Below are 21,680 nucleotides of genomic sequence, written 5' to 3'. Positions count from 1 at the left end.
CAGGACGACTGATCCGGGTACATGAAAGAATGAATGGGGCCATGTATCGTGAGATTTTGAGTGCAAACCTCCTTCCATCAGCAAGGGCATTGAAGATGAAACGTGGCTGGGTCTTTCAACATGACAATGATCCAAAGCACACCGCCAGGGCAACGAAGGAGTGGCTTCGTAAGAAGCATTTCAAGGTCCTGGAGTGGCCAAGCCAGTCTCCAGATCTCAACCCTATAGAAAACCTTTGGAGGGAGTTGAAAGTCCATGTTGCCAAGCGAAAAGCCAAAAACATCACTGCTCTAGAGGAGATCTGCATGGAGGAATGGGCCAACATACCAACAACAGTGTGTGGCAACCTTGTGAAGACTTACAGAAAACGTTTGACCTCTGTCATTGCCAACAAAGGATATATTACAAAGTATTGAGATGATATTTTGTTTCTGACCAAATACTTATTTTCCACCATAATATGCAAATAAAATGCTAAAAAAACAGACAATGTGATTTTCTGGATTTTTTTTCTCAGTTTGTCTCCCATAGTTGAGGTCTACCTATGATGTAAATTACAGACGCCTCTCATCTTTTTAAGTGGTGGAACTTGCACTATTGCTGACTGACTAAATACTTTTTTGCCCCACTGTATATATGTCTCAATGGCAAATATATATATATATATATTTATATATATATATATATATATATATATATATATATATATATATATACAGGTCCTTCTCAAAAAATTAGCATATAGTGTTACATTTCATTATTTACCATAATGTAATGATTACAATTAAACTTTCATATATTATAGATTCATTATCCACCAACTGAAATTTGTCAGGTCTTTTATTGTTTTAATACTGATGATTTTGGCATACAACTCCTGATAACCCAAAAAACCTGTCTCAATAAATTAGCATATCAAGAAAAGGTTCTCTAAACGACCTATTACCCTAATCTTCTGAATCAACTAATTAACTCTAAACACATGCAAAAGATACCTGAGGCTTTTATAAACTCCCTGCCTGGTTCATTACTCAAAACCCCCATCATGGGTAAGACTAGCGACCTGACAGATGTCAAGAAGGCCATCATTGACACCCTCAAGCAAGAGGGTAAGACCCAGAAAGAAATTTCTCAACAAATAGGCTGTTCCCAGAGTGCTGTATCAAGGCACCTCAATGGTAAGTCTGTTGGAAGGAAACAATGTGGCAGAAAACGCTGTACAACGAGAAGAGGAGACCGGACCCTGAGGAAGATTGTGGAGAAGGACCGATTCCAGACCTTGGGGAACCTGAGGAAGCAGTGGACTGAGTCTGGTGTGGAAACATCCAGAGCCACCGTGCACAGGCGTGTGCAGGAAATGGGCTACAGGTGCCGCATTCCCCAGGTAAAGCCACTTTTGAACCATAAACAGCGGCAGAGGCGCCTGACCTGGGCTACAGAGAAGCAGCACTGGACTGTTGCTAAGTGGTCCCAAGTACTTTTTTCTGATGAGAGCAAATTTTGCATGTCATTCGGAAATCAAGGTGCCAGAGTCTGGAGGAAGACTGGGGAGAAGGAAATGCCAAAATGCCTGAAGTCCAGTGTCAAGTACCCACAGTCAGTGATGGTGTGGGGTGCCATGTCAGCTGCTGGTGTTGGTCCACTGTGTTTCATCAAGGGCAGGGTCAATGCAGCTAGCTATCAGGAGATTTTGGAGCACTTCATGCTTCCATCGGCTGAAATGCTTTATGGAGATGAAGATTTCATTTTTCAGCACGACCTGGCACCTGCTCACAGTGCCAAAACCACTGGTAAATGGTTTACTGACCATGGTATTACTGTGCTCAATTGGCCTGCCAACTCTCCTGACCTGAACCCCATAGAGAATCTGTGGGATATTGTGAAGAGAAAGTTGAGAGACGCAAGACCCAACACTCTGGATGAGCTTAAGGCCGCTATTGAAGCATCCTGGGCCTCCATAACATCTCAGCAGTGTCACAGGCTGATTGCCTCCATGCCACGCCGCATTGAAGCAGTCATTTCTGCCAAAGGATTCCCGACCAAGTATTGAGTGTATAACTGAACATTATTATTTGATGGTTTTTTTGTTTGTTATTAAAAAATACTTTTATTTGATTGGATGGGTGAAATATGCTAATTTATTGAGACAGGTTTTTTGGGTTATCAGGAGTTGTATGCCAAAATCATCAGTATTAAAACAATAAAAGACCTGACAAATTTCAGTTGGTGGATAATGAATCTATAATATATGAAAGTTTAATTGTAATCATTACATTATGGTAAATAATGAAATTTAACACTATATGCTAATTTTTTGAGAAGGACCTGTATACCTATACTATGTGTAGACATTTATTATATCTACTCTATTCTAACCTGTCAGTGTGATTTTACTGTACACCGCGCTTAATTGCCGGCTTTTCTATAGAACACCGCTGCGTATTTCTCGCAAGTCACACTGATGGTCCGGGTGTAATCAGTATTTTTCTCACCCCAATAGACTTTCATTAGCGGATTTTTTGTGCAATACGCTGACAAACGCAGCATGCTGCGATTTTCTCAGCCCGTAAAATACGGCTGCGAAATATACGCCAAATAGGAGCTGCCCCATAGCGAATCATTGGTCCGTGTGCAATGCGTTGTTTTTGCGCCTCTCATACGTCCGTAAAACTCTCTACTGTGGTTGGACGCCGGTCTAATTCTTTCAGCTTTATTGCAGTGTTTTTGTAGTGTTTTGGTGATGAAAATCGCAAGTACAGCAAGATGTGAAACCCATTTATTTTTGTGATTTTTTCAAGTTTAAACCATAATGTGTTGGTGTCCTCACATGATCTTAAATATTAGGCCGAAGTCACCCTAAACATATGAAAAATCTGTCTGAGTCTCCCTGCCGAGAGTCGCACGAGTGCAATGTGAGTGTCATGTGAGTATAATGCAAGTGTCATGCGAGTACAATCTGATTTTTCACACCTAGCCACCGATTTACATCCAAATGCAGTGTGATTGCTATCTGACTGCAATGTGATTTTAACATGAGCTTTTACATACAGCAATTCTCTGTCCTTTACACATCGTTTTAAAAGGAAATATTCGTCAAAACACTCACAAACGGATATATATATATATATATATATATATATACAGGATAAGCAAAAAAGGGGAAACAGCACAAAGAAATAGAAAATGGATTTTAATGGCCAGTGGCGTGGCAACATTTCGGATAAAACAAATCCTTGCGGGATGTTTTATCCAAAACGTTGCCACGCCACTGGGCATTAAAGTCCATTTTTTATTTCTTAGTGCCGTTTCCTCTTTTTTGCTTATATCTGAGAAACCATTTGACTGTAGGTAAGGGAAGCGTGCATTTAGTAAGGTAATCTGTCGGTGCTGTTCCTATTTTTTCTAACTATATATATATATATATATATATATATATATATATATATATATATATATATATTGTAGCGTTTCCCTTACTTCGGGTCTTGGGGGACACTCGCTTTGCTTTTGCTTTTCTGTTCCAATGGCAGATCCGTGTCTGCCCGTAAACCCTTGTTACCTGGAGTTACCTTACAGGAGCTCCGGCTCCACACACTGACTCCAGCCAATGCTGGTTTACAGGGAAACTGCCTCACTGGGATCACCGTCCTTGTGACCAGGGCACCTCGGATAGTCCAGACCCACAGTAGGAACTGTAGCTTCCCCAACACAGAAACCATCCCAGGCTCTGTAGATGCAGCCTTTCCATGCGCTTCCACGAAGACCAGTCACAGGCACTTCAAACACACAGGCCATCAGTCCATGATCTTACCAAGTGCTTACAGGACTCCAGTCCATCGGCGGACAATCCAACACTCTGACCATTCCAGGGCTCACACTCATACCAGGTGCTTGCAGGACTCCAGCCCATCCCAGGACAATCCAACACCCTCGAGCATTTAGTCCATAGCCTCAGCAGTGCTTCCAGGACTCCAGCCCACTTCAGGACAATCCAACACCCAGGCTATTGCAGGACTCATGGTCTCAGTGCTTCCAGGATTTCAGCCCATACCAGGATAATCCAACACTGACCGTTCATCAGGTCCACGGTCTCAGTGCTTGCAGGACTTCTCCAATACCAGGAGTCTCCAACACCGACCGTTCAAGACCTTGCACATGGAACAAACAGATCCATACACAGGAACCACAAAGGAACATGTGACCCACACCCTGGTCACATTACATACCTGTAACCACTCCCCTGGGTGGGAGTGTGGGTGTGTGTGGCTAGTCTGACCCTCCCATCTCTCATAACTAGCCCTGCCAATCTCCCATTAGAACTACACAATTACTTGTGGGACTACAGGTCCCAGAATACCAACCAAACTTCAGACTGACAGCACAGAGTGTCTTCCTCTGCAAAACACACACCGGCCATCTACACTCCTGTCTCATCACATTTATGCCTCCAAGCGCATCTTGAAGAGCACACACAGCGCCCCCTGGCTGTAACGTGGGCTACCGCACCACAATATATATATATATATATACAGTAGATAGATAGATAGATAGATAGATAGATAGATAGATAGATAGATAGATAGATAGATAGATAAGCTGGCAATTCCTATGCCGCGTACAATAAAATCACACTGACAGGTTAGAATAGAATTGATAAAATAGATATATGCACACAGAGTACATAGATATATAGATGTCAGTGACACACACATATATACCGTATATATACTGTACATATATATATATATTTATATTTGTATTTATGGGTAGAAGAGATAAAACACACTGGCGCTCTCCTCAACGTGGGCAAGTGCCTGATTCAGGGGAGGATAATTGACAAAAAATACCCCTAGCTGCTGGAATCACTGACAGGATCTGTGCCTATCCTAGATATAAATAATGCAATACAACAAGAAATGTGATGCAGTGCTTAGGGGTTAGGTGCTAGGTGGTGCTGGATGGCGTGTGACCAGCAACTGCGCACCGCAAACATAGAAGCAATGGCAGAAAACAGATAATAGTGAGTTCCCCTTCATTAGGTGACTATAATGTACGAATAACCATGCAGGTCGGTGCTTACCCAGGTGCAGGTGGTGCACGTGTAGTCTTAGTATCATGATGCCTCTGGGAGGTGTGTCCAGTCGGCGTGGGTATGCGGAAGGGGGAAAGAAAGATCTGGAGTCCTCTACTTGCTGCTGTGGGGTATGAGGGGGAGGAAGCGGGGAGGCGTATGGCAGCTGATGCGACACCTAGGGAGCCCCGGCCGAAGGCGTCGCTGGTTACTGCTGGAGGGAGATGGCTGCCGGTGCCTGCTCGCCCGTGCCTGAACTGTAACGTCGCAAAGGTACAGAGCGGTGTTGGAGCTAAGAAAGAGAGAATGACCTAATCAACGCGGTTTGAAGGCAGACGGCATTCTTCATCAGGGTTCCCTTCCGCATACCCTCGCCGACTGGACACACCTCCCAGAGGCATCGTGATACCAAGACTACACGTGCACCACCAGCACCAACCTGCATGGTTATTCGTACATTATAGTCACCTAATTAAGGGGAACTCACTATTAACGGTTTTCTGCCATTGCTTCTATGCTTGCGGTGCGCAGTTGCTGGTCACACGCCATCCAGCACCACCTAGCTCCTAACACCTAAGCGTGGCATCACATATTTGTATTTATATTGCATAGATAGATAAAGACAAGAAAAGCCAGCAATTCATGTGCCGTGCACTGTAAAATCACTGCAGGAGCCGACAGGATAGAAGAGATGGATTACATACAGTAAATACAAATAGAATAGGTAGATACAGTGGGTACGGAAAGTATTCAGACCACTTTACATTTTTCACTCTTTGTTTCATTGCAGCCATTTGGTAAATTCAAAAAAGTTCATTTTTTTCTCATTAATGTACACTCTGCACCCCATCTTGACTGAAAAAAAAAGAAATGTAGATTTTTTTCAAATTTATTAAAAAAGAAAAACTGAAATATTACATGGACATAAGTATTCAGACCGTTTACTCAGACACTCATATTTAAGTCACATGCTGTCCATTTCCTTGTGATCCTCCTTGAGATGGTTCTACTCCTTCATTGGAGTCCAGCTGTGTTTAATTAAATTGATAGGACTTTATTTGAAAGGCACACACCTGTCTGTATAAGACCTCACAGCTCACAGGGCATGCCAAACCAAATGAGAATCATGAGGTCAAAGGAACTGGCCATGGAGCTTAGAGACAGAATTGTGGCAAGGCACACATCTGGCCAAGGTTAAAAAATAATTTCTGCAGAACTCAAGGTTCCTAAGCGCATAGTGGCCTCTATAATCCCTAAATGGAAGAAGTTTGAGACCACCAGAAGTCTTCCTAGACCTGGCCGTTCAGCCAAACTGAGCAATCGTGGGAGAAGAGCCTTGGTGAAAGAGGTAAAGAAGAACCCCAAGATCACTGTGGCTGAGCTCCATAGATGCAGTATGAAGATGCGAGAAAGTTCCACAAAGTTAACTATAACTACAGCCCTCCACCAGTCAGTCCTTTATGGCAGAGTGGCTCGATGGAAGCCGCTCCTCAGCACAAGACATCAAAGCCCACATTGAGTCTGCTAAAAAACACATGAAGGACTCCCAGACTTTGAGAAATAAGATTATCTGGTCTGATGAGATGAAGATAGACCTTTTTGGTGATAATTCTAGGCGGTATGTATGGACAAAATCAGGCACTGCTCATCACCTGCCCAATAAAATCCCAACAGTGAAACATGGTGGTGGCAGCATCATGCTATGGGGGTGTTTTTCAGCTGCAGGGTCAGGACAACTGGTTGTCATTGAAGGAAACATAAATGCTGCCAAGTACAGAGATATCCTGGAGGAAAACCTAATCCAAAGTGCTCTGGATCTCAGACTTGGCCGAAGATTCACCTTCCAAAAAAAGAGTGACCCTAAGCACACAGCTAAAATAACAAAGGAGTGGCTTCAGAACAACTCTGTGACCATTCTTGACTGGCCCAGCCAGAGCCCTGATCTAATCCCAATTGAGCATCTCTGGAGAGACCTGAAAATGGCTGTCCACCAATGTTCACCAATGGATAGATGAGAAATTTCTCCTGGTCTGCCAGGTTCTGTGAGTTTACGGCCAACGAACTAACTTCACCTTTCTGACGTCAGCGCGAGCACATAGGTGCTCGTCACATAGGTGAAGTGAGTTCGTTGGCCTTGAACTCACAGGACATGACAGAGCAGAATAAATTTCTCAAGCTTATGGTGCCATCAGACAGTGAATAGCAGTTCACAGGAGGACACTGAGAACACGGTGCTCAGTGTCTACTGGATGACAGGCTGCATGGTCACATCATGCAACTATGCAGCCTGCCATTTAGATGTAGCAGAGCTAGACCCATAGTGGGACAAATGGATTAAAAGCATCTCTGCAGAAAGGTGAGGAATATCGTGGTTAATTTTTTTACCTCTATTGCAGATGGCAAGGGCACAGGGGTAATGGACAAAGCAGTAAGTATGGTTTAATTAAGATTATTAAAGTCTGTGTCTTTCTTTCAATTAAAGGACTTTTTTCTGGGTGTCTATTTTCTTATATGACTATGGGGATAGTAATGGGGGTGTCTTATTAACGCCTCTCCATTACTAACCTCAGGGCTTGATGTCACCTGACAATAAAAAGGTGACATCAACCCCACCAACTATCACCCCACTTGCCACCGCTGCAGGGGAAGTGGGAAGAGCGAGGCTAAGTGCCAGAATTGGCGCATCTTAGAGATGCCTTTTCTGGGGCGGGCTGAGAGTTGATGTTTTTAGACTAGGGGGTGGCGGTATCCATGGCCCCATAATAGGCTATTAATATCAGCCCACAGCTGTCTGCATAGCCTTTGCTGGTTATTAATTATAGGGGGACCCCACGTCATTTTTTGGGGGTCCTTCATTTTAATAGCCAGTAAAGCCTAAGTACACAGTTGTGAGCTGATAGTAATAGCCTGGGAATCTCCATGGGTATTACCCCCTTCCCAGGGTACAAACATTGACCTCCAGCCATCGGTTTTCCCTCTGGTGGATATAAAAATTGCGCGGAAGCCCATGCCCTTTTTTACTGAAAAATAATATTTTTTTAATTAAATACACGTACAGTAATTTGTACACACACTGCACCAATTGCATTTGTCACTGACATCTATATATCTATCTATTCTATATGTATTTACTGTATTTAATCCATCTCTTCTACCCTGTCATTTCCTTAATTGATTGGACAGTACGCGGCACATGAATTGCTGGCTTTTCTTCTGTTTATCTATGTAATATAAATACATATGTATATGTGTGTACCACTGACATCTGTATATCTATGTATTCTATGTGTATATATCTACTCTATCTATTCTATTCTAGCCTGTCAGTGTGATTTTACTCTATGCGGCACATGAATTGCCGGCCTTTCAAAGGACACCGGTGTGTAAAAATCGGACAGCACTCACATGGTCTGAGTGCTGTGCGATTTGTTTTCTCTCACTCATAGGCTTACATTGGCGAGTCTCAGTGACAATCATAGCATGCTGCGATTTTACACGCATGCTGAATTCGCCTGAGAAAATAATAATGATAATCTTTATATAGCGCTAACATATTCCGCAGCACTTTACAGGTTGCACACATTATCGTCGCTGTCCACAGGGGGGCTCACAATCTAAATTCCCTATCACTAAGTCTTTGGAATGTGGGAGGAGACCCACACAAACACGGAGAGAACATACAAACTCTTTGTAGATGTTGTCCTTAGTGGGGCTTGAACCCAGGACTCCAGCGCTACAAGGATGCTGTGCTTTCCACTGCGCCATCGTGCTGCCCAAAATAAACACAGATGTGAGCTGCCCCATAGATTAACTCTGACCTAAGTGCTATGCGATGTTTTCTCACATAGCACTTGTCCGTATTTTATGGTAGTGTGATGCTGGCCTTAGGGTACCTTCACACTGAGCAACTTTAGAACGATAACGATAGCGATCCGTGACGTTGCAGTGTTCTGGATAGCGATATCGTTGTGTTTGACATGCAGCAGCGATCAGGATCCTGCTGTGACATCGCTGGTCGGAGCTAGAAGGCCAGAACTTTATTTCATCGCTGGATCACCCGCTGACATCGCTGAATCGGCGTGTGTGACGCCGAGCCAGCGATGTCTTCACTTGTAACCAGGGTAAACATCGGGTTACTAAGCGCAGGGCCGCGCTTAGTAACCCGATATTTACCCTGGTTACCATTGTAAATGTAAAAAAAAAAAACATCACATACTCACATTCCGGTGTCTGTCGCGTCCCCCGGCATCAGCTTCCCTGCACTGTGTCAGCACCGGCCGGCCGTAAAGCAGAGCACAGCAGTGACATCACCGCTCTGCTTTACGGCCGGCGCTTACACAGTGCAGGGAAGCTGACGCCGGGGGACGCGACAGACACCGGAATGTAAGTATGTAGTGGTTTTTTTTTTTTACATTTACAATGGTAACCAGGGTAAACATCGGGTTACTAAGCGCGGCCCTGCGCTTAGTAACCCGATGTTTACCCTGGTTACCCGGGGACTTCGGCATCATTGGTCGCTGGAGAGCTGTCTGTGTGACAGCTCTCCAGCGACCACACAACGACTAAACAGCGACGCTGCAGCAATCGGCATCGTTGTCTATATCGCTGCAGCGTCGCTTAATGTGACGGTACCTTTAGTTTTAGTATAGCTCAACTAAATTAGTGAAACGTGTTAAAAGTAAACAATGCCCAACCAACTCAATGCCCTACCAATGTGTCAAAGTAAACAATGGCCTACTAATTCAACTGCTCCCTTCTGTTTTTACATACAAATATTTTATGGTTTCATATCTTGCATTGGTGGCCTATCAACTTGTACCTTGTATTTGTGGCACCCCTAGGGGTATTTGCCACAAAAATAGTTACTGACAGTAAGTACAAATACTAAAATAGCAAGACTGCACTACCACCTCCGGCCAGAAGGGGGAGCTCCAGAGACTCCCCTTGATCCATTCTGGTCTGAGAGAAGAAATGGCAGTTGGGCCAAGGAGCTGATAGTGAGAGGTCATACAGTTGAATCTCTAACAGCCCTGTGACTGTTACCAGGCCTAAATCACCGGCCTGAGGAGAAGAGGGATAGAGAAAAAGGACATTGTGAGAACCGGGTAGCATTAATCACTACCCAGAACAGGCGCAAAGACGGATACCGGATCCGTGGCTGTATTCATTATATATAATACAGCAACCGGAAAAACGTGAGGTGATATCAGCTTCACTAGGGTCGGATGCAGCAACAGACACAGAGTTCAGCGGTACTCCCAGAGGGGGTAAACCGATAAAGGGACTCGGGTTGCCCGTCGAACCAGGACCCGGAGGGGACAGATTGGGCCAGCAGCCAGTTCACATACAGCAGCAGGGCCACACAGAAATTGCGCACAATAAGAGGCGAAGACCCCGGCAGGGTCAAAGTAACTCAGAGTTCCCATACAGACTCCGGTGACAGGACTGGTTGTAAATCCTTTTATGTTAAAGTAAACTGGTTAAACGTTTCAGTGCCTCAGTCTTTCATTTGGACAATAGCCATCTATCCAGGATCGAGATCGTCACCGCTGGGAGAACCTGCTGCTGATCAAGTAAGTGCCTGTCCCCTCATGATACCCCTTACACTGTGCATTGCCTGAGGCCACAGCACCGGGTCAAGCCACCCGTGACATCCCCCTCAAGAGACAGACTCCATTGGTCCGGTGCTGGGTATCCCGGTCTCCTGGGCGTCACAATTGGCGTCACGAACAGGATCTAGCCAGCCCGTATACCGGGTATTGTGTGCCGTGATTGGAGCCCAAAACTGTGAAAACTGGGATGAAAAATCTTGAAAATTGACTTTATTAAAGAAAAATCCATTCCCCATTGAAAACTATTGAAAGTGACTTTTCCCCATTGGTTATAATGGAGTAAAGATGGCCGCCATCCCCTGAGGTAATCACTTCATAACCGTTAGGCACGAGACTGTTAATTGAGCTGCGCCATCACCTGAGCCCCAGTCTAACTGAAAAACTTCAGAATCCGCCATTACAGAGCGCGGTGGGTGGGAGCAGCAGGGGGCGTGTCATTGTGGGCGGCACCAAGCTGAGCGCTCTGACATCAGAGCAAGGGGAAAATCGATCCTGCTGCACAGCGGAACGAATCTACACTATCCCGACGTAAGCGGAGGACCGGAAGGGTCCGGATTAACTAAGGGGGCACAGTATGTCGCAGCACGGAGACGCCGCAGCACTCGGCAACGCTAATGCAGCTGAAAGACAGAGTGTCAATAGAGAGTCCGGCAGCGCAGCGGTGCAAGGAGTGGCACCCATCATGCCGGTGCTGATGCCATATACCCCGGGTGGCCCATGGCTTCCAATGTATGAAGGTGAGCCTAATACCCTTGACGATTTCAGAGAAAAGATGCTGGCCCATTTTGACATGTTCCCTGTGGGTGAAGTTCAGCGTGTTAGTCTCCTGATGATGCAGTTAAGTGGCCATGCTAAGCGAGAAGTCACAGCATGGGCAGCTGATCTAAAAGGCACTGTTGAACGCATATTTGCTGGATTAAAAGCTACATTTGAAACCACGGCCAGCAGCAAAGCTAAAATACGATTCTTTAGTTGCAAACAAAAAGCTAATGAGGGCGTGAAAGACTTTGCCTTAAACCTGCAGGAAGCCCTTAAATCACTTACACTGGCTGAACCCATTTTTAACACCGGAGCGGATAAACTGCTAAGAGATCAATTTATTGAGGGACTCTACACCCCTTCTCACCGGGGGCATGTGAGCATGCTTGTTTTTAAGAACCCTGAATTGACATTTGCCCAATTAAAGGAGAGCGCTATACGTCTCCAGCTGGCAGAGGCACCTCGGGATCAGGATCCTGCGCAACCCATGGCAGAGGCACCTCAACAACAGGGAGTGCCAGTGACATCAGCTATGTCTGGGGCCATTGCTAAGCCCCTGGGGCCCAGTACTAATGAGGCTCTTCAACAAAAGCTTGACTCTTTAGCTGATGTTGTTGCTTCAATGGCTAAAACCATGCAGGAGATGAGAGGACACAAGATGGAGTTGGCAAACTGTAGAGAGGATGTTCCATGGATGAGACCCCGGAGATACCCGACATGGAGAGGACGACCCCGTGACCGCTACCAACCGGATGGACAGCCCATTTGCCGCCGTTGCCAGCAGCCGGGCCACTTTGCACGAAATTGTGATTTAAACGGGAATCCCCTGGGAATGCGGGCCGCTTCGCAGGAATGAACTTTCAAGGCCCAACACCCTGGCACGACAGGTACATCGGAGGACGACCCATTATCCCTATCGTGCTGGACGGAATTCCCCTCAACGCTTTGCTGGACACAGGTTCCCAGATTTCATCTATACCGTATATCCTTTATAAGAGGTACTGGGCTGATGCAGATATTGATAAAGGGCCCTCTGATGTTGAACTAGATATATGGGCCAGTAATGGTAAGTTGGTACCGAAACTAGGATTCAGGGAGATGACCATAAAGATTGGTAAAGTAGAACTGAAGAAACAGGGTATAATTGTTGTTGATATTGACCGGCGGAACTGTGAACCAACTGTATTGATAGGAATGAATGTGTTAGAGAACTGCTTTTCCGAAGTCATTTCTGTCTTACAGCAAATTGCTGAAACTGCCCAATCCTGCCAGCAGAGAGTTCTCCGGAGGGAAATAAAAGTATTGATGTTAAGGCAACAGGTAGAAGTTGCAGGTGGAGAAATCGGCAGTGTGAGGGTAAGTGATCCAACGTCTATTGTAATCCCACCAAAAACAGAAATGCTGGTATGGTGTAGAGCAGCCATTGGTACTAAGGGACGAGATTATCAAGCCTTAATAGAACCAGTGTACACCGACAGCAGGCCCACTATACTCACAGCACGAGGGATAGTCGAGGTACACCGGGGACGAGTGCCGGTACGACTTTTGAACTGTGGAGAGGAAGAGGTCACTTTGCCAAGGTATGCTACAATGGCAAAGTTATATACTGTTGACAACAATGCCATCACAACCATTGAGCCCTTAGAACCAACCTGTCAGGTGGAAGGCAATGGCTCAGATGGAGAAATGGAGGATTGGTGCCAACAGCTACACGTGGGCATAAATTCAACACCTACCCATCAAAAACAAGGGGTGTATAGGCTAGTGACGGAATATGAACAAGTCTTCAGTAAACACCCATTGGACTTCGGACGGATAGAAGGGGTAGAACACACAATCCCCACAGGTGACCATCCCCCAATAAAAGAAAGATATAGACCCATACCGCCCGCTCACTATCAATGTGCAAAAGATATGCTGAGGGAAATGAAACAGGCCGGGGTAATAAGAGACAGCTGTAGCCCCTGGGCGGCCCCTCTAGTGATTGTCAAAAAAAAGGACGGAACCATGAGAATGTGCGTAGACTACCGGAAGATTAATAACATCACCCATAAAGACGCCTACCCCTTGCCTAGGATAGAAGAGTCCTTAACTGCTTTGAAATCTGCTAATTATTTTTCCACCTTAGACTTAACAAGCGGGTATTGGCAAGTCCCTGTGGCTGAGAGAGATAAGGAAAAGACGGCATTCACCACACCAATGGGTCTATGTGAATTTAATCGCATGCCGTTCGGACTCTGCAACGCATCCGGTACCTTCCAGCGGCTGATGGAATGCTGCCTCGGACACAAGAACTTCGAGACCGTCCTCCTGTACCTAGATGATGTGATCGTCTACTCAAAGACTTACGAACAACACTTAATAGACCTGGCAGAAGTGTTCGAAGCCTTATCCAGGTATGGCATGAAAGTCAAGCCATCCAAATGTCACCTTCTCAAGCCAAAGGTACAGTACCTGGGACACATCGTGAGTTCGGAGGGAGTAGCACCAGATCCCGAGAAAATAAGCGCCATAAGGGATTGGCCAAGACCTACCAGCGCAAAAGAAGTGAGACAATTCCTGGGATTGGTGGGTTACTATCGCAGATTTATAAAAGGATTTACCAAGTTGGCAGCACCCTTGCAAGACACCTTGGTAGGGCAGACGAAGAAACCTTCAAACCGAAACCCTCCTTTTCAGTGGAACGACGAAAGGGAAGACTCCTTTGAACAACTAAAGAAGGCACTGACCGGAGAAGAGGTTCTGGCATACCCAGATTACCATAAACCTTTCATCCTCTACACCGATGCCAGTAATGTGGGACTAGGAGCGGTGCTGTCACAAAAGCAAGAAGGTCGGGAGAAAGTCATCGCCTTTGCAAGTAGAAAGCTCCGGCCTACTGAAAGAAATTCAGAAAATTACAGCTCCTTCAAATTGGAACTACTGGCAGTAGTTTGGGCTGTGACGGAGCGTTTCAAACACTATCTGGCCGCTGCAGAATTTATTGTCTATACTGACAACAATCCGTTGACCCACCTGGACACAGCCAAATTAGGTGCGTTAGAACAGCGATGGATAGCCCGGTTATCTAATTACAACTTCATAATCAAGTATCGAGCAGGTCGCAAGAATGGAAATGCCGATGCCCTATCCCGGATGCCACACTTGAGAGATGTAGAAGAGGAAACGGGGGAGCTTGAAGAAATTGAACTACCAGCCTTCCATCGTCCCAAGGCAAAACATCATCAGTCAAGTACCTATCAGAAACAACAAGAGGTGAATTTTAATCCGTTAGCACACCATAGATGGGCTGACACCCAAGACAGCAATCCGGCTGTGAAGTTGGTGAAGGAACTGTTGACTGAGCAAAGTGCATATCCCTATGAGCATGCCCCAGAAGAGACGCATCAACTCTGGAAAGAGAGAGGCAAAATGTTCCTGTATCAAGGGAAGCTCTGTAGAAGATACACCAATCCGAAAACACATGAATTGGTTTGGCAGATTATTGTGCCTAAACAAGATGTGAAGATGGTCCTCGAAGCTTACCATAATGGTGCTGGTCACTTCGGTTGGAAAAAGTTAGAAGTACTTCTAAGAGAAAGATTTTATTGGGTCGGGATGAGAAAATCAATCGAACAGTGGTGCAGAAATTGTGGCCCGTGTAACCTCAGAAGAAACGATCAAAAGAACCAAAGAGCACCACTGCAGCCCATAATCACCAAACAACCACTTGAACTTGTAGCCATGGACCACGTGAAGTTGACACCAAGCCGGTCCGGCTATGTCTATGCCTTGACCATCGTGGACCATTATTCACGTTTCTTGGTAGTAGTACCCGTAAAAGATCTGACAGCAAAAACAGCAGCCAAAGCGTTCCAAACGTACTTTTGTAGACCCCATGGATATCCGGAACAGGTTCTCACCGACCAAGGTACAGCATTTGAATCAGAGATCTTCAGAGAATTCTGTAATATGTATGGTTGCAAAAAGATCCGGACGACGGCCTATCATCCACAAACAAACGGCTTATGCGAGAAGATGAACCATATTGTAATAGACCTACTAAAGACTTTACCTGAGACAGAAAGGAATCAATGGCCAGAGAAATTGCCTGACTTGGTGGATCTGTATAATCATGTCCCGGTGAGCTCCACCAACTGCACCCCAGCTTACCTTATGCGTGCAAGACCCGGCCAATTACCAATCGATCTAGAAATGGGAATTCTGAAACCAGACGCAGAAGTTCAAGACTCCAATTGGGATATCATACGGCAAAAGCAGTATCGCCAAGTGCAAGAGAGTGTGGAAAGAAGCCTTCAGCAAACTAGAGTAAGACAAGAGCGAACTTTCAACCAGAATGCTCTAGCGACCCCATTAAGACCGGGTGACCAAGTGCTCAAGAGAAATCGTCGAACCAATAAACTGGACAATCAGTGGGAAGCCGTACCCTACACAGTTTTACCAACAAGAGTGGATAATCCTAAAATGTGTCTCATTAGCAAAAACGGAGGCTTAACATCTGTACTAGTGTCAAGAGACAATCTTAAATTATGTCCGGAAGCATTGAAAGAGCCAGACGTTGTCCAGCCAGAACCAGAAGTTATTCAACCCATACAGGTTCAACCAGTAAAGGAAAAAGAAGAGGAAGTGTATCACACCTGTATAGGAGACTTTCCCAAAACCCTACTAACATACCATGGTGCAGTAGTGGTTCCCATGGTGGCCTTTTACCCAACACCGAACCCAATACCAGAAGTCCCAAGACAGGAAGAGGCTGACCCCGTACTACAGGAGGTTCCAGGCCAGGAAGAACAGATTCCTGGTCAGAGTAATCCCATTCACGGTGGACTTGCCAACTCCATAGTCGTGGAATTATCTTTAGCAGAGCGGGCAGATACTACATCTGCAGTAGACAGTAGTACACCACATGAAGAGACACCGCTATTACGTAGATCACAGCGTAGTACCCAGGGTCAATTACCGGCCAGGTATGCAGATTACCAACTATAAAGCTCATAATGTGAATTGTATATATGTTATGCCGTATATAGTTAAACAGAAAATGTAGTATAGTCATTGCTATCAGTCTGCAACGTTTAAGCCCAGTGCCTACAGAGACTTGTCTGTATGAACTTATTGCATATTCTTGAACTTTTTATCAGCCCGGAGGCACTAAATCAAAGCTCCGGAAAGACTGCTTTTTGAACTTTGCTTTTTGCTCTTTTTGAACTTTCTTTAGACTTTATATTGATAACTCCGTTGGAAAAATGGAACTAAATTCCTGGACACTAAGTACAGTGCCGTTCCTAATACCTTCAAGGATAGAACTGTATTAATGGACGCTATTTGAAGTGACTTTTTACAGAACTCTATTTTTGTTTCCTTGAGTGGTTTTTGTGACTTTTCATTTTTAAGACTCTGTACATATTAATTGTTATTTCAAAATGTTATTGTCCCACAGTCCCGGAGTACTGTTCTTAACTAAGGGGGAATGTGGCACCCCTAGGGGTATTTGCCACAAAAATAGTTACTGACAGTAAGTACAAATACTAAAATAGCAAGACTGCACTACCACCTCCGGCCAGAAGGGGGAGCTCCAGAGACTCCCCTTGATCCATTCTGGTCTGAGAGAAGAAATGGCAGTTGGGCCAAGGAGCTGATAGTGAGAGGTCATACAGTTGAATCTCTAACAGCCCTGTGACTGTTACCAGGCCTAAATCACCGGCCTGAGGAGAAGAGGGATAGAGAAAAAGGACATTGTGAGAACCGGGTAGCATTAATCACTACCCAGAACAGGCGCAAAGACGGATACCGGATCCGTGGCTGTATTCATTATATATAATACAGCAACCGGAAAAACGTGAGTGGTTTTTGTGACTTTTCATTTTTAAGACTCTGTACATATTAATTGTTATTTCAAAATGTTATTGTCCCACAGTCCCGGAGTACTGTTCTTAACTAAGGGGGAATGTGGCACCCCTAGGGGTATTTGCCACAAAAATAGTTACTGACAGTAAGTACAAATACTAAAATAGCAAGACTGCACTACCACCTCCGGCCAGAAGGGGGAGCTCCAGAGACTCCCCTTGATCCATTCTGGTCTGAGAGAAGAAATGGCAGTTGGGCCAAGGAGCTGATAGTGAGAGGTCATACAGTTGAATCTCTAACAGCCCTGTGACTGTTACCAGGCCTAAATCACCGGCCTGAGGAGAAGAGGGATAGAGAAAAAGGACATTGTGAGAACCGGGTAGCATTAATCACTACCCAGAACAGGCGCAAAGACGGATACCGGATCCGTGGCTGTATTCATTATATATAATACAGCAACCGGAAAAACGTGAGGTGATATCAGCTTCACTAGGGTCGGATGCAGCAACAGACACAGAGTTCAGCGGTACTCCCAGAGGGGGTAAACCGATAAAGGGACTCGGGTTGCCCGTCGAACCAGGACCCGGAGGGGACAGATTGGGCCGGCAGCCAGTTCACATACAGCAGCAGGGCCACACAGAAATTGCGCACAATAAGAGGCGAAGACCCCGGCAGGGTCAAAGTAACTCAGAGTTCCCATACAGACTCCGGTGACAGGACTGGTTGTAAATCCTTTTATGTTAAAGTAAAATGGTTAAACGTTTCAGTGCCTCAGTCTTTCATTTGGACAATAGCCATCTATCCAGGATCGAGATCGTCACCGCTGGGAGAACCTGCTGCTGATCAAGTAAGTGCCTGTCCCCTCATGATACCCCTTACACTGTGCATTGCCTGAGGCCACAGCACCGGGTCAAGCCACCCGTGACATCCCCCTCAAGAGACAGACTCCATTGGTCCAGTGCTGGGTATCCCGGTCTCCTGGGCGTCACATATTGTTCATGCTTGCAAGGTAGAAGCAAAGCTGAACTTTGGTATCTTGAAAACGCAGCAAAAACAAAGCAAGAAAAGCAGCAAAAAAGGAAGCAAAATCTGCTTTTTTTGCTGCAGCTTTTTACTGCCATGAGATCTGATTTTGGTTGCAGAAAAAAAGCAGCAAAAGCAATGTGTGAACATAGTTTAAATCTCCCGACAAATCAGGATAGGACATACATTCAGAAGTTTGAAAAAACATACAGTGACCTTGGTAATATTTCCAGATAGATAGGACATACATTCAGAAGTTTGAAAAAACAAACAGTGACCTTGGTAATATTTCCAGATATATCTACAACTCAGCAGAGTTAGAAAATAATTAAGTGCTTTTACAGAAATTACATACAAATCAGATGCCCTTGAAAGTAACTACAAAAAAAATAGAACAGATGCTATAGAGATGTAACAGAAATAAATATATGTAGAAATTCTCTATTTTACATAAATCTAACCTAAATTCGCACCCATCCACTATATTCACATCACCTGATAATTAATCAGATAAAGTTTGTGTTAAGTAACGACCGGTCACCATGGGAACCAGGCTGATTAATCACATGGGACAGATTTTTAGGACAATGAGTCTATTCAGTGGGACTTCGCTCCCCACTTGAAATCCCTTTACACGGACATGACTTAGGTAACATCTAACGTGGGCTGCAGCAATGCCAACTTTCCCTCAGGCACAGCTTGCCAGGATTAGGGATGGTAAGAGGACGGCAGTGTGTAGTTATAGGTCCACTTCTATCTACAGCAGGAGTACATCAAGAATGTGTCCATCTACACTTCATAAGATCACCTAATGTATATAGACACCAGTGAACTCTACCATGAAATAAACCATGGGGGTTAACTACATGAATAGACCACGGCATGAATCAATTACAATTAGGTCACTATTTATATTCCAAAGTGAATTAATAATAATAATAATAATCTTTATTTATATAGCGCCAACATATTCCGCAGCGCTTTACAGTTTAACAGTTTCAAACACAAAAGTCATAAGTAACAACGTTAACAATACAATAATTAAAGCAAAATAAGACGACCCTGCTCGTGAGAATTAAATCCACAACTCACTAAAGATGTAGCAAAGGTTATCTTGACTCCGATAACCTTGCAGAAGGATAGATGTGATGGGACAGTGGAAGGCGTTCACACTAGATGTTTTTGCCGCTTTTTTTGTTTGTTTTTTTGCAGGTTTTTCTGCGTTTTTCTGCATTTTTTGCATTTTTTGCTGCAGTTTTTGTGCCTTTTTTCCCTTACTTTTTGGCATGCTATATTTGTGTCTTATGCATGCTGATAAAGTTTGATGCAAAAAAATAAAATCTTGTTCTATTTAATCAGGTTTTGACACAAAAAACCACTGGAAAACTGGATACCTGCATTTTTTGGTGCCAATTTTTTAATGGGTGAAAAAAGGGAAAAAAGAAGTGACAGGCTCTATTGTGCAAAAAAACAAGCACAACATACTGATGACAAAAAAACCAAGGTGTATGCATAAGATTTCTGAAATCTCATAGACTTTGCTGGTACTGTAAAACGCAGCTGAAAATTTCCATTAAAAAAGCCTAGTGTGAACATAACCTAATTTACCAATTGAACTTTACATCGGTCAATGGATTGGCTTGTGCAATGTCCCATTACTAGTGACAAGTTATCAGGATAGCACATTGTGAGTCATGATATCCTCTGCCACATATTGTATATATTTGGCTGCTGATGATAATATCTGTGGCTGGCTCTTTTATGTGGGCACTCTGCTGTCATAGGTGCATTGTGACTGGCACTGTAATGTAGCTTGGCACAATATATAAAAGCAGCACTGATGCTGACTCCATTATTGGGGCAAAGTGGGTGGCTCTGTTGCGAGGTCACTGTGCTCTCACTGTTATGGGTGCTTGTGACTGGCACTGTAATGTAGCTTGGCATAATGTATAAAAGGAGCGTTGAGGCTTGCACGATTATGAGGGCACTGTGGCTGGCTCTGATAAGGGGTCACTGTTCTTTCACTGTTATGGGTGCATTGTGACTGGCACTTTAAAATATGTAGCTTGGCATAATCTATAAAATGAGCTTGCACTGACGCTGGCTCCATTATGGGGGCACAGTGGGTGGCTCTACTATTGGTGCACTCTTGCTGTGGCACCCTCCATCCCAAGAATGCTTTTTGCAGTTAAGATATAATACAAGTTTGTAGAATAGGCAAGTAGATTGGGGAGGGCAACAGTATAAAACTCGACAGAAGATGTCTGCCCTGTGTTGTGACGTAAGAAGATTTCGCTTTAGTAGTTAAGTTAGCAGCTTTTTATAAAAAAGCGTAGAGAAGGAAATACAACACTTTAATGTACCATACACCTCACCAATAATTATCCTATATACAGAAGTAAGGCACATTAACATACGTGAACAATAGTCCAGCATTAAGAAAAAAAACAGAATCCAACAACCCAATCCCTCCATTAATACCCACAGCAGGACACAACTCAGTTGGTGCCAGCTCACACTAAACCCCGCTATTTTTATACAGCGCAGAGAAATCTTGCCAGACATCTTTTCAAGCTGTCAGTCATTCTTAAACACAGCGTGGCACATTGCATACAGTATAAGCCTCTATTCTAAGCACACAATCTATGCAGAAAAGCAATTGCTACCTACCTGCTCGGCGTGAGCGGGCTGGCGAACCTTTTGAAGGAGAAGAGTAGGATAGATGATACTTAGCAGAAGAAGGCAGCAGATCTGTGGCACAGTTGCTAATAAGGAGTAATATCGATAGAACTGAGAGTAAAAAGAGAAAAGAAATCATTAGATTTGTTATCTATGGCACACAGTTAGGTTTCTTCAGCCATTGTGGATGGTTCTTGCCACATGGCAGAGAATTTCACACCACAAAGCCTCACTACAAATTACTGTAGTTGTGCATCTAGTACAAGTGAAGCACTAAACCACCAAACCATAGCAATTCACAATAAATCCAGGTGGGGTTTTTTGGTTGTGTGGTTTTAGACTACATGGAAACAAAATGGAGCTTAACCGTTACCTACTGTACATATACAGGAATGCACATAAATATCTGCCCAGCTATGACACCTATGTCTGCCACCAAGGCCACCACTAATCTGATAATGAACATAGTGAAGGAGTTGCACACCTAAAGGTACTTGAAAAAACTTCAAACAGGATTTATTGTCAGTATTTCATATCCATTGGTGACACTGTAAGGAGGAAGACCAGGCTGCTGGTGCCTGCATTGAGGCGGGTTCAGAACTGTCGAAACTGCGTCCTATGCTGCCCAGGAGAAGGAATAGGAGACCGGACAGGTCCAATGACCCGGGAAGAGAGGGCGTGTTTAAGCC

General features: G+C 44.5%; 1 protein-coding gene across 1 annotated transcript in view; it reads right to left on the bottom strand.

Moving 5' to 3' along the window:
- STRA6 (signaling receptor and transporter of retinol STRA6) overlaps positions 1–21,680 on the bottom strand; it is a 212,043-nt gene that overhangs the window by 175,610 nt on the left and 14,753 nt on the right. The window contains exon 7 of the mRNA XM_069765645.1: positions 20,983–21,102. Within this exon, the coding sequence (XP_069621746.1) occupies positions 20,983–21,102 (120 nt within the window). The remainder of the gene's footprint in view (positions 1–20,982; positions 21,103–21,680) is intronic.

The sequence above is a fragment of the Ranitomeya imitator genome, chromosome 4, assembly GCF_032444005.1.
Source record: "Ranitomeya imitator isolate aRanImi1 chromosome 4, aRanImi1.pri, whole genome shotgun sequence".
NCBI lineage: Eukaryota > Metazoa > Chordata > Amphibia > Anura > Dendrobatidae > Ranitomeya > Ranitomeya imitator.
The sequence above is the reverse complement of the archived record's forward strand: the minus strand, read 5'-3'. Positions and strand labels throughout refer to the sequence as shown.